The sequence below is a fragment of the Lontra canadensis genome, unplaced genomic scaffold (assembly GCF_010015895.1).
Source record: "Lontra canadensis isolate GAN:19392208 unplaced genomic scaffold, GSC_riverotter_1.0 scaffold148, whole genome shotgun sequence".
NCBI lineage: Eukaryota > Metazoa > Chordata > Mammalia > Carnivora > Mustelidae > Lontra > Lontra canadensis.
The window spans coordinates 1,288,522-1,302,486 of record NW_022631142.1 but is presented as its reverse complement, the minus strand read 5'-3'; the positions used below and the strand labels follow the sequence as shown (position 1 = coordinate 1,302,486).

At 37.7% G+C, this 13,965-nt stretch overlaps 1 protein-coding gene across 3 annotated transcripts in view; it reads right to left on the bottom strand.

Annotated features, from left to right (window-relative positions):
- Nucleotides 1-13,965, bottom strand: part of ZFYVE9 (zinc finger FYVE-type containing 9) — a 199,929-nt gene that overhangs the window by 32,972 nt on the left and 152,992 nt on the right. For all 3 annotated transcript variants that reach the window (XM_032844103.1, XM_032844102.1, XM_032844104.1), the window contains one exon: nucleotides 5,323-5,427. In XM_032844103.1, coding sequence (XP_032699994.1) covers nucleotides 5,323-5,427 — 105 coding nt within the window. The remainder of the gene's footprint in view (nucleotides 1-5,322; nucleotides 5,428-13,965) is intronic.

Genomic DNA, 13,965 nt, shown 5'->3' with positions numbered 1-13,965 from the left:
TTTTTTACTTACTTCATTTGACATTTCAGCTATTAAAGTGGACCTGTGTGTGAATGTGTCAAAACTGCTATAACAATGTACCACAAAGTGGATGGCTTAAACAACAGAAATGTATTGTCTCACAGTTCTGGAGGCTGAAAGTCCAAAATCAAGATGTTGGCTGAACTGGTTCCATTTGAGGGCTGTAAAAGAAGGATTTGTTCTGGGCTTCTCTCCCTGACTTGTAGGTGGTCACCTTCTCCTTAATGTCTCTCTATATCATCTTCCCTTCGTAAGTGTATGGGTCCAAATTTCCCCTTATTATAAGGACATCAGTTATACTGGATTAGGGCTCATTCTAACAGCTTCATTTAAATTTGACTACCTCACTAAAGGCCCTAAAGTTATATTGATAATTGTTAAAATGATGTCTATAAAAATCAGTTTAGTATAGTGACTAGGAGTAAGGACACTGGAACCAGACTGCCTAGGTTTGATTATGGCTCCACCACCTGCTAGTTCTATGCCTTAATATCCTCAACTATTAAAAGGAATTAAACATACCAATCTCATAGAGATAGTGTAAAAATACATAGTGCCTGCTACATAGTATACTTCAATAAATGATACAACATTAACTTAATATAACTAACAATACATGTTAGTTACTACAATGACCAAAATAATCTCATCATCGTAACATGAGTAGGGTTACCTAAATCAACAGAGAGCTTGAGTGGCCTTGATGAAGGAGATTAGAGAATTTACACACAAAGACTACTTCATTTATTAAATTTTCCATGCTGCCAGAAGTACTGTCTTCTAGCTTTCTAAGCTTAAAATCTTTCCTTAGTGGCCCCCTCTCTCCACAGTTTACATATAGTTGCCAAAACTGAGGTTTCTAAAGCTCACTTTCATTAAGTCACTTCTCTGCTTTAGAACCTGTACAATCTATTTACAGATTATCATATTAAAGTCTAGATTCCTTTGCTTGACTTCTAAAGGCCTTTGAAAACCCAGGAGTTTCTTTGCACAGCTTTATCTCTCAGTCCAGTTTAGCCTCCTCTTCACTGGGCAGATTGCTGTCTTCTATCCTCCTTTCAAAACATGTCCATCCCTGGTGCTTTCCTGCCTTTTTTCTGCAGGCATCTATCACCCTTTTCACTTGTTATTTTCCACCCTTCTCTTTCTCGTGCCTGAACATCATTCACTGTCCATTTACATTTATGTGACATTTACATGAACATTTACAAACCTGTCCTGCATGGAACATGCTGCTCTGGCTGTTAGGGATTCAGGATCAACAGGAAATAAAGGAATATTCCTGACTGCTCCAATTATTAGAGCTCTCCTTTCTCTAAACTTTTAGTAAACTTGCAATAAGTTTTAGCACTTGTTTTCACATCGTTTTATCTATATTAGTTCTGTTTCATGTCTTCATTCAATAGATATTTCTCATGCAATTACTCTTTACTAGGCAGTCTGCTAATGATAACAGTGGTAAACAAGACAGACATAGTTCCTCACTGAAATAAGTCTGGTAGAAGGGCACCAGGGTGGCTCAGTCAGTTGAGCATCTGCATTTGGCTCAGGTCATGATCCCAGGGTCCTGGGATTGAGCCCTGCATCAAGCTCCCTGCTCAGCAGAGACCCTGCTTCTCCCTCTCCCTCTGCAGAGGGAGAGAGAGACATTTTACAAACAACAATATATTTCTCTATATATAGAGAAATAAATGTGTTTATTTGTCTGTTATCTGTCAAACAAATAAATAAAATCTTAAAAAAAAAAGAAGAAGAAGAAGAAGAAGTCTGGTAGAGAAAACAGACACTAAAGAAGGAAGTGCAAATATAATGAATACTACACACACAGTATGTGTAGAATTCTAGAGATGTTTATAACAGGGGAGAGTTATCCCCACTGGGAGTTAACTAAAAGCTTATCTGTCATCTAAGCTGACACCTGAAAAATGAGTGAGAGTTAGGCAGGTAATGAACAGGGAAAGTGTGCATCAATAAGGAAATAGCTTTTGCAAAGGCTTTAGAGCAATAGAGAACACAGTCTAGAAAATAAGGAAGACTATAGGTATCAACAAAGAAAAGTAAATAAAAGGAAAAATAGAATATTATCACGAGTAAATAATATATAAGAATTATTTTTTTCAGCTACAAAGTGAAGAATTATTACCAACACAATTCAAATATCCAAGATTGAGAGAGAAATATTGAACTGAGTTGAAATAAACAAACATAAAATATGAGTTGAAATAAAAACAATTAGAAGGGAAGTCAGTCTGCTAAATCAAATAAGGAAAATAAATAATATATAGTTGGTAAACTTTATTGAAAATGAAATATAATAAACAATAAGAAATACAGTTACTGTTTTTGAAAAAAGATATCTGAACCTGCACAACCATAAACCTAGGAGGCAGATAAAGACAGGTAATATAAATGGCAGTTGTCATAAATGTCCTAGGTCGGTACTGAATTAACTACGGAGGCCTCATAGCTTTTTACAGATACACTTTTATAAACAGATCCAACCCAAGCACCATACTGTAAACATCAAGGATAGCCACGTATATTATTTACTGAAGAAGACATCTGATTATCTTACTTCTGGACAATAGGCTCCCAGAAGGCAAGCATCATGTTCTTAACTCATCTTTGTATTTCATATCACAGAGTATATTTAATAAATGTTTGTGAAACAAAAAAACTTTCAAATTTGAGAAATAAATGTGTTTTCAAAGCATATCTCTTTTAAGACTATTTAGGGCATGGGGCACCTGGGTGGCTCAGTGGGTTAAGCCTCTGCCTTCGGCTCAGGTCATGGTCTCAGCTCCTGGGGCTCCTGGGCTCGAGCCCCACGTCAGGCTCTCTGCTCAGCAGGGAGCCTGCTTCCCTTTCTCTCTCTGCTTGCCTCTCTGCCTACTTGTGATATCTCTCTCTCAAATAAATAAATAAAATTTTTTAAAAAAAGACTACTTAGATAGTACTTAGATAAGACTACTTAAATTATTTAAAAATCATTCATTTTAAAGATTTGACACTACCTAGTCTAGTCTATTACTTATTGATATTCCAAGGTAGGACTATCTAATAGATAAAAACTGTTAATTGCATCACAGGAAAAAATAAAGTACACATTCTAGCTACTATTTTCTACTGTCCTGAAAAAAGCCATTGTATTGAAAGCCATGGATAAAAGCTTTCTTCACGTAGGTCATTCTCATAAAACTCATTCTCCTGAGTTTATAAATCCAGTAAGACATTTACATGATTCTAAGTGAAAGTAAAAATTGAGTATACAATTGAATGATGAATAAGTGGCTGAATGAAGGGAAAAAAAAGAAAGAAGGAAAAAATGAAAAAAGGAGAGGGAAGGAGGTAGTTTACTTTATACCAAGAAATAGCAGAAGTAATAACTGCAGACTTACCAGCCTTCTAATAAAATAAATTTTGGGACACCAGGGTGGCTCAGTCAGTTGCCTTTGGCTCAAGTCATTATCCCAGGGTCCTGGGTTGGAGCCCCGCATCCCAATGGGCTCCCTGCTCAGCGGGGAGCCTGCTTCTCCCTCTCTCTGCCTGCTACTCTCCCTGCTTGCATGTGCACATGCACCAGCTCAAGCACATGCTCTCTCTTGGGCAAATAAATAAAATCTTTAAAAATAATAATAAAACAAATTTTAACTATTATATCAAACTCAGTTTCAAAATAAGATTTTTCTTTTTTTTATTTTTAAAGATTTTATTTATTTATTTGACAGACAGAGATCACAAGTAGGCAGAGAGGCAGGCAGAGAGAGAGAGAGGAGGAAGCAGGCTCCCCGCTGAGCAGAGAGTCCGATGCGGGGCTCGAACCCAGAACCCTGAGATCATGACCTGAGCCGAAGGCAGAGGCTTTAACCCACTGAGCCACCCAGGTGCCCCATAAGATTTTTCTTTTAAACCATATGATTACTATTGGACATTTTACAAACAACTTTAAGAAACTTTTCAATTTAAGCAAGACTTTTTTCTTGTCGTTTACAACAATGTGGATGGAACTAGAGGGTGTTATAGCAAGTGAAATAAATTAATCAGAGAAAGACAATTATCATATGATCTCACTGATATGTGGATTTAAGAAACGAAACAAAGAGGGGCACCTGGGTGGCTCAGTAAGCCTCTGCCTTCGGCTCAGGTCATGATTTCAGGGTCCTTGGATCGAGCCCCACATTGGGCTCTCTGCTCAGAAGGGAGCCAGCTTCCCTCTCTTTCTGCCTGCCTCTCTGCCTACTTGTGATCTCTGTCAAATAAATAAATAAAATCTTAAAAAAAAATAAACGAAATAGAGGATCATAGGGGAAGAGGGGAAAAATAAAACAAGATAAAATCAGAGAATGACACAAATCATTAAGAGACTCTTAATCTTAGGAAACAAACTGAAGGTTGCTGAAGGGATGGGGGTTGGAGGGGTGGACATTAAGGAGGACAGGTGATGTAATAAGCAATGGGTATTATTTGAGACTGATGAATCACTGAACTCTACCTCTGAAACTAGTAATATATTATATGTTAATTAATAGAATTTCAATTTTAAAAAAAGAAAAGAAAAAAGAATTACTGACTTTCCATGGAATCTGCATTTTAATAGGTTCAAAACCTGCAACTAAAGCCAGCCACTGTGATCAACTAAAGAATCTTATGCAGCCACCAAAGAGAAATACAGAAAGTTGAGAATTCCCAGGACAAAAAGAGTGGAGGACTTTGGCTCCAAATTCGTTGCTTCTAATAACTACATTCTTTTCATAATATTTTTATGAAAAAAAAAAAAAAAGAGGAAAGAGACTTCACAGGGCACATCAGCAAAGAACACTGTTTATTTCATTCTGTAATGTGTATATAGAATGCATTAGAGTTACAAAATGGAACCATTCATTAATTCAAAATGCAACCATTTATTTGCTTTTGAAATCTTACTTAAAATTCATTTTGGTAGTTAATGCTTAAATGTTAAGTATTGTCAAAAATAATATATATTCACAGTAAGAGGGAAAAATGAAAAGATCCCACCACTAGTGTTATAAAGTTAATTTTATACCTTAGTCAAAATGCAAATCTGTCACTGATTACCATGGTATCAAAAGCACAATCAATGACACAACTAATGACTAAATAAATCACAAACCTAACATCTTGATTTTCTGTCATGAAATTCCTCATCACTGATCTAAGTCACATAGTGTTATGAACTGACTTCACTATCAATTAAAAAATGAAATTTATATATACTCATATATTTTTCATTTTCATTTGTGTATTTAACAATGAAAAATATGCCTTGGTGATAAATCTTACCTCATTGTATCTGTTGCTGGGAATTTTGATACTAGTTTTCCGAACTTCCATATCAACCACCAAACCTTGAACTACTGGCAATGTATACTGGTAATTTCTGAAGTCCTGGGAAAAAGCAGATTGAAGTAGAATAAAGCATTCACCAATGGCAAGATTTGATTTATAGTAATAAAAGCAGCACAAGCTGAAAGAATGTGAAAATTAGAAGATATTGTTAATTTAAATAATAAGGAAATGTATAATGAAAACCCTAATGTGTATATTCTAGCTCTCTAATTAGATTATAAATTCTCATAAAGAAGTAGACCTGTCTCATATATACCTTATGTACAATATTAAACAAATATCTGAATACTTATTATTCTGTGTTAACTGTCTCCTCCCTCTAGAGTAAGCTCCAAGAGGTAGGGACTCTCACTTGTTTTCTTCTTGTTATATCCCAAATGCCTGGAACAGCCTAGGCACTCAATGACTATTTGTAGATAAAACATATGCACATGCACATACCACATCCAGTGTGGCTGAAGCAAAGTGAGCAAGAGTGTTAGGAGTTCTGGTCACAGTGACAGCACAAAGCTAGATTTCACAGGGTTTTGTAGGCCACCATAAAGACCTTTGCCTTTACAGTGAGAAGGTTTTCGACCTATTTTAACAGATCTCTCTTACTTCTCTGTAGAATAGCCGGTAAGGGAACAAGGACAGAAGAAAGGAGATCAGATAAAAATACAAAAATAATTCAGGTAAGAGACAGTGATAACTTTGACCAAAGTGTTAACAGTTCAAAAGGCGGTGAGAAGTTATCAGATTCTAGATATATTTTGAAGTGGATTGAATGTGGAATGTGGAAAAAAGAGAAGAATCAAAGATGATTCTGAATTAAATGGACGGGGCAACTGTAAGACCATACTTCCATTTACTGAGAGGTAGAACATGATGGGAAGGGAAAAATGGCAAGTCAGAATTCTGCAGAAAAACCAAGAAAGAAAGATGTCCTAGAAGCTAAGAAAAGAAAATGTATAGATACTGATAAGTTTTTGGATGGAATGGTGTGAAAATTGTCTTCTGACTGCTTCTATTAACTCAGGGAAATTGGGGCTGAGTCATCAGCTGAAAGTGAGAAAAGAAGAAGAGGTACTGGAAATTTGAGAAAACATGAGAATAGGAATGTGTTATGGAGCAGGAAATATTGCCAGGTCTGAGAGCTTCTTTAATGGTATCGGTCATGAATCTAAAGTGAGACCAGAGAATGGGCTACTCTTTTTGTCTTCATCCACATTCGGGCTTGGACAAAGTTATCAATGAAGGATGAAGTAGATCCATGCAGGTATGGTCAACTGACTTTTTTACTTTTTTTAAGATTTTATTTATTTATTTTAGAGAAAAAGTGTGAGTGGAGAGAATCTCTGCATGGCGCCCCATGAGGGGCTTGATCTTAGGACCCTGAGATGATGACCTGAGCTGAAACTAAGAGTTAGTTGCTTGACTGAGCCACCCAGGTGCTCCAGCTGACTTTTGATAAGGGTGTGAAGCCAGGTAAATGAAGAAAGGATAGTCTTTTCAATGAACAGTACTGGACCAAAAAAAAGAGTTTCTAACAATGCCTCACAATCATGAACAAAAAATTAACTAAAAATGGACCAAAGACTTAAATATAAAACATAAAAATAAAACTATAAGCCTTCTACAAAGAAACATGGAAGAAAATATGTGTGATGTCATTCTGGTCAATAAGTTCTTAGATATCATATAAAAAGCATGCTCCATAAAAACATTAAGAAATTAAACGTTAGGAGTGCCTGGGTGGCTCAGTCGGTTTAGTGTCTGCCTTCGGCTCAGGTCACAATCCTGGGGTCCAGGGATGGAGCCCTGAGTCAGGCTCCCTGCTCAACAGGCAGCCTGTTTCTCCCTCTCCCCTTCACCCCTGCTTTTGCAACTCTCTCTGAAATAAATAAAATATATAAAAAATTAAAAAAAAAAGAAACTGAACTTTAACAAAGTTAAAAACTTTTGTTCTGTGAAAGACACTGTTAAGAGAATAAAAAAATAAACCACAGTCTGGAAGAAAATATACAAACGATAAATATCTACCAAAGGACTTATATGCAGAATACATGAAAAACTCTCAAAACTCAACAACAAAATAACAATCATATTTTCTAAATAGGCAAAAATCCCAAGATTCACTAAATAAGACATAAGGAGGGCAAATTAGCACATGAAAAAAAATGTTCTGAATAATTCATCATAAGCAGAATACAAATTAAAATCACAAAAATTAAGACCACTAAGTCGTTAAGCATCTGCCTTGGGCTCAGGTCCTGATCCCAGGGTCCTGAATCAAACCCTGGCTCAAGCCCTGCTCAGTGGGGAGCCTGCTTGTGTTCCCTCTCTCATTCCCCCTGCTTGTGTTCCTCTCTCACTGTGTCTCCCTCTGTCAAATAAATAAATAAAATCGTTAAAAAAAAATTAAGACCATTAAACTCCTATTGGAATGGCAAAAATTAAAAACAAAAAAAAAAAAAAAGAGAAATAACAAGTGCTGGCAAAAAAAAAAAAAAAAAGAATTCCTTATATTCCTTGTTGGAAAAGAATTCCACAGTTCTATATAACACTGAATGTACAATATGGCTTAACTATTCTATTCCAGGTATTTACCCAAGAGAAAGGAAAACTAATGCTCACTCAAAATTTCATACATGAATGTTTGCAGTAGCTTTATTCATAACCAAAAACGAGAAATAACCCACAGATCCATCAACAGGTAAATGGATAAACTGTGGTCTTACATACAACTGAATACTATAAAGCAATAAAAATGAATGAACTATTGATATGGAAGGTTACCAGAATATGCCACCTGAAAATATGTCTCCATTAATCACTCTTTGGCCAGTCTAATTTATAGGGCCTCAGACAAAGAACCAAACATAGAGGAAAAGATTATTTCCTCTCCAACAACATACATAACACAGATGAATCTTAAATGCATTATGATATGTAAAAGAAGCCAGACTGAAAAGTCTACGTACTATATAATTCCAATTATATGACAGTCTACAGAAGCTAAAACTATAGGGACAGAGGATCAATGAGGTGCACTAGCAAATTTTCTGGAGTGACATCAGAACTGTTCTATATCTTAACTGCAACAGTGGTGGTAACATAATTCTTTACATTTGTCAAAACTTTGAGAAGTATACTCTACAAAAGGTGAATTTAACTGCACATAAATAAAAATGAATTTTTTTAAGAAAGGTAAATTTAACTAGGATTTACATTTTGCTGGGCCACCACAACAAAGGGTAAGAGAGAGAAAGAGAGAAAGAAACAGAGAAAGAGAGAGAAACCAGAATTACATTTAAAAAAAAAAAGTGATTTTAATGATAAAACCGCGGAATCTTAAGATAGGGAGAGGGAAAGGCAAGGGGAGTGAGAGACAATGGAAAAGTGTTAGAATCAATAGATTGTAAGTCTTAGTAAGCTAGCGACAGAGAAGAGGGTATAAAGGTTTTAAAACAAGGCTCCTCCAAATGTGCCACTTTGACCTGCAGGCAATTGAGACCCTGCAGGCTCAAGAGAAACTTTTGCCCTTGTTTAAACTACCTGAGGGGCTTCCTCAGAATTAGAGTTATTATCAGAGATAAATTCTATCTGAAACCCATCTGTATGGTAGGGCAAACATCTAATTAATTACCAAACATTTGCTCTTAATTTTATTGCCTTGTGAACTGCCCTCCTCCCTTTGGAAGCCCCAAGTCCCTATCCCATTCCTTAGCTCAGGATGGCATATATAACTCATTTTACCTTTCTGTTTTTGAACCCTCCTGTATGTGAGGTTCTCATATATACAAAGTTAAATTCAATTTTCTGTTGTAATCTGTCTCATGTCAATTTAATTCTTAGACCAGCTAACATAGACTATCAGGGTATCCTTGAAAGAGAAAAAATTTTCCTCCCTAATGGTGGTGATGGAGAGCAAGATACTTCAGGAGATAACCCACTAAAAGTTTATATTATGGATTGATATAAAAGGCCATAAAGTTTATATAAGTGGATTGATATAAAAGGCCATAAAACTAGATTAGTTTATGCTACTAGATTATAGGATAAATATCTCCTTTTCATTCTACAGCAGATTATAATCAGCAAGAAAAATTACCTTGTCAAAAATGCGACTAAAAACTAAAGTTGCCAGGGAGTGATAAAGCGATGGGAACTAGAGTAAAGGGAGGGAGGGAGACAAAGAGAGAGAGAGAAAGAGATCCTGTAGATTTAAAATATAATTTCAAAATTTCTACTTCTGGGGGTGCCTGGGTGGCTCAGTTGGTGGAACATGCAACTCTTGATCTCAGGGTCATGAGTTGGAGTCCCACATTGGTTGTAGAGATTACTTAAGAAAATAAATAAAATAAAATGTCTACTTCTGGCCAAAATGGAGAGAAGAGGCCTGGATTTACCCTCCTGCCTGAAAACAAAACAAAACAAAACAAAAAAACAAAAACAAAAACAAAAAATGCACAGAACACATGAAACAATGATTTCAAAGACACCGAATCTCAGGCCACAAAGAACAGTGATTCCTGAGAGTCAGGAAACAAACAAGATGAGCTCTATGAGTATCCAGGTATGCCTCCAAAACAGCTTCTAAGCTCAGGTATAGGAAGGGGAAACCCAAGGAGAGCTAGCAGATTTCCTGAGTTGAGGAGATAAAACTGAGAATCCAAAAACCCAATGTGGCTAGAGTTCACAGGACAGAGTATCAGAGAGGAGAACACTGCAGAGAAGAGGTCCAAAGATTTGCAGAGTGTCTCACTCCAGAATTCAGCAGAGTTCGGATCAGTGAATGTGTGTGAGAAAACTTTGTAAGGCCAGTGCAGAAACTACCTGAAATGATTACTGGGAACATTATCTGTTACACAGGTGTGGGAATAGTGCCTGGTCCTAAAAACCAGAGCAGTAAACCTCATATTCAATGGGCATTAGGTTAGAATATTCTTACATGACAAAGAATTTGGCTGGCCTTTGTTCAGGTTCCTGAGAGGTAGCCTCCAAACCCCTGAATTTCCTGAATGGTAAGAATGTCTTCGTTATTCAGTGGTGGATCCCTGATAGTCTATGTTAATTTAGTGACTCATGGTGGGTCCTCAGATAGTTTATGTGAACAAGATAATTCAGGATGGGGGCTGGTCATCCCAGAAAGATCAACCATGTGATTAGAAGATGGGGTCTTGAGGCACATGATATCAGGGGGGCTTGAGACTGAGTTCAATCACATGGCCAATGACTCAGTCAGTCATGCCTATGTAAGGAAACTCCAATAAAAACTCAGGACACAAAGTACAGGTGCTTACTCTGTGCATGTTATATATCAATGTATCAGCAGGGTGACATGTCCCAGAGGACACAGAGGCGTCTTGTGTGGGTTTCTCCCAGACCTTGTACTATATGTCTCTTCTTCTGACTGGCCCTGATTTGTATTTCCTTTATTATAATAAAACTGTAATCACAAGTATTATATACCTTGCTGAGTTCTGTGAATCAGTCCAGTGAATTATCAAAACTGAGAGGGCAGTGGGAATGTTAACATTTGTATCCAGTTAGTCAGAAATATAGGTAACCTGGGAACCCCTAAACTTGAAGCTGGTGCCTAAAGTAACAACAGTCTTGTGGGGCACCTGGGTGGCTCAGTCGTTAAGCATCTGCCTTGGGCTCAGGTTGTGATCCTAGAGTCCTAGGATCAAGCCCTGCATCGGGCTCCCTGCTCAGTGTGGAGTCGGTTTCTCTTGTGTTCCCTCTTTTTTTGCTTTTTTTAAAGATTTTATTTATTTATTTGATAGAGATCACAAGTAGGCAGAGAAAGAGGAGGAAGCAGGCTCCCTGCTGAGCAGAGAGCCCGATGCGGGGCTCGATGCGGGGCTCGATCCCAGGACCCTGGGATCATGACCTGAGCCGAAGGCAGAGGCTTTAACCCACTGAGCCACCCAGGCGCCCCTTGTGTTCCCTCTCTTGGTGTCTCTTTCTCCCTGTCAAATAAATAAATAAAATCTTAAAAAAAAAAAAAAAAAAAAGTCTTGTTAAGAAATGTGCCTTTGATCTGTGAAGTTTGGCCTAATTCCAAATAGGACCAGAGTCATTACAAGTAATCAGAAGGGTCTTGCCTTAGTGGTGGGGAATAATTAGTACTACAGTAAACAAGACTTTGGTTCCACCTTACAAATCCTTTTTTTTTTTTTTTAATTTATTTGACGGAGAGAGAGAGATCACAAGTCGGCAGAGAGGCAGGCAGAGAGGGGAAAGCAGGCTCCCAGCCGAGCAGAGAGCCTGATGTGGGGCTCGATCCCAGGATCCTGAGATCATGACCTGAGCTGAAGGCAGAGGCTCAACCCACTGAGCCACCTAGGCATCCCCACCTTACAAATCTTAAAAGCAAGACTGAAAGGATCAAACTATTTCTAGGTAAATTAACTGCCTTACTTGTAACAGAACTCAAGAATATTTACAGAATACAAAAAGATCCAGCACCCAGTGTGGAGAAATCATATTTGGCATCCAATAAGAAATTTAAAAATACCAAGCATGCAAAGAAGCAGGAAAATACAACTCAAAATAAGAGGGTAGTTAATCAATGGAAACTGAACTAGAACCGATAGAGATCTTAGAATTACCAAACAAAAACATTATAAGGTTCCAATGATCATATTCCAGATGTTTAAAAAATTAAGTACAGGCATATGGGATATAGAAAAGACTTAAGTCAAACTTCCAGAGATGAAAATTATAATGAGTGAGATCACCTCCCCCCCCAAAATGGAACTGACAGCTTTAACAATACAAAATAAAAGATTCTTGACTTGAAGTCTCAACAGTAAAAACCATTCAAAATGAAACACAAGGAAGAAAAAAAGAAAGACAGAAAAATTTAAAAAAAAAAAAAAAGGAGCATTAGTGAGCTGTGAACAATTTCAAGCAGCCTAATATGTCTATAACATTAGAGTCCCTGAAGAGGAAGAGGTAGACAGCAAAGGTTGTTTGATAAAAACTATAAACTCACAAAAACTAAGAAGCTCAACAAATTCCAAGCACAAGAAACACACTCAAAAAAACCATAAAAAGTACGTAATCATATTGTTTAAAACCAGTAATAAAAAGAAACACCTTAAAGCACACAGAGAAGGAAAAAATATTACACAGACAGGAACAAAGAGGGAACACGGACTCCTCATCTGAAACAATGCAAACCAGAAAACAGTAAAGTGATTGCTATTCATCTTTAAAATACTCAAAGAAGGGGTGCCTGCGTGGCTCAGTGGTTAAAGCCTCTGCTTTCGGCTCAGGTCATGATCCCGGGGTCCTGGGACCCACCCCACGTCGGGCTCTCTGCTTGGCAGGGAGCCTGCTTCCCTTCCTCTCTCTCTGCCTGCCTCTCTGGTTACTTGTGATCTCTGTCTGTCGAATAAATAAACAAAAAAAAAAATCTTAAAATACTTAAGGAATAAAACTGCCAACCTAGAATTCTATATCCAAAATATCCAAAAATATTTTTCAAATATGAAGGTAAAATAAAGATACTGTTAGAAATACAAATGCCAAACAAGTTTCTTTTCTTTTCTTTTTTAAGATTTTATTTATTTGACAGAGAGAGATCTCAGGTAGACAGAGAAGCAGTCTCCCCGCCAAGCAGAGAGCCCCATGCGGGGCTCGATCCCAGGACCCTGAGATCACGACCTGAGCTGAAGGCAGAGGCTTAACCCACTGAGCCACCCAGGCGCCCCACCAAACAAGTTTCTTACCAGAAGACCCACATGACAATAAATGTTAGGAAATCTTTTAGGCAGAAGGAAAACAACACCGGATGGAAATACAGATTTACACAAAGGAATGAAGATCACTGAAAACGGCAACTACACAAGTAAAACTACAAGAGCTTTTCTTATTGGGGCGCCGGGGTGGCTCAGTGGGTTAAAGCCTCTGCCTTCAGCTCAGGTTATGATCCCATGATCAGAGAGCCCCCACATTGGGCTCTCTGGTCAGCAGGGAGCCTGCTCCCCCAACCCTCTGCCTGCCTCTCTGCCTACTTGTGATCTCTGTCAAAGAAATAAAATCTTAAAAAAAAAGAGTTGGGACGCCTGGGTGGCTCAGTTGGTTAAGCAGCTGCCTTCAGCTCAGGTCATGATCCCGGCGACCTGGGATGGAGTCCCGAATCGGGCTCCTTGCTTGGCGGGGAGCCTGCTTCTCTCTGCCTCTGCCTGCGCTCACTCTCGCTCCTCTCTCTCTGACAAATAAATAAAGAAAATCTTAAAAAAAAAAAAAAAAAAAAAGTTTTTCTTATTACTGAAATCTCTTTAAAACATAGTAAAAGCTATAATAACAAATGCAAGACAAAGTAAGGAAATAAATCCATCCCCTAAAAAAGCAACTAAAAAGCTGGGTAAATAGTTTTTTAAAAACAATCATTATGATGTTCTGGAGTTAGTCCAAAGGCATACAACATGCTGAGCTGTGTTTATTTGTGAAAGCTACTGAACTTCAAGCAAGCATAGTAGAGCTGAGTCTGTGATCTTTCTTGGGGCTGCACCCTAGCCCTCTCAGGTGGTTCAAGGTAGTTTGTAAAAACATCAGCTCTGCTACTTGGAGGATCTTACT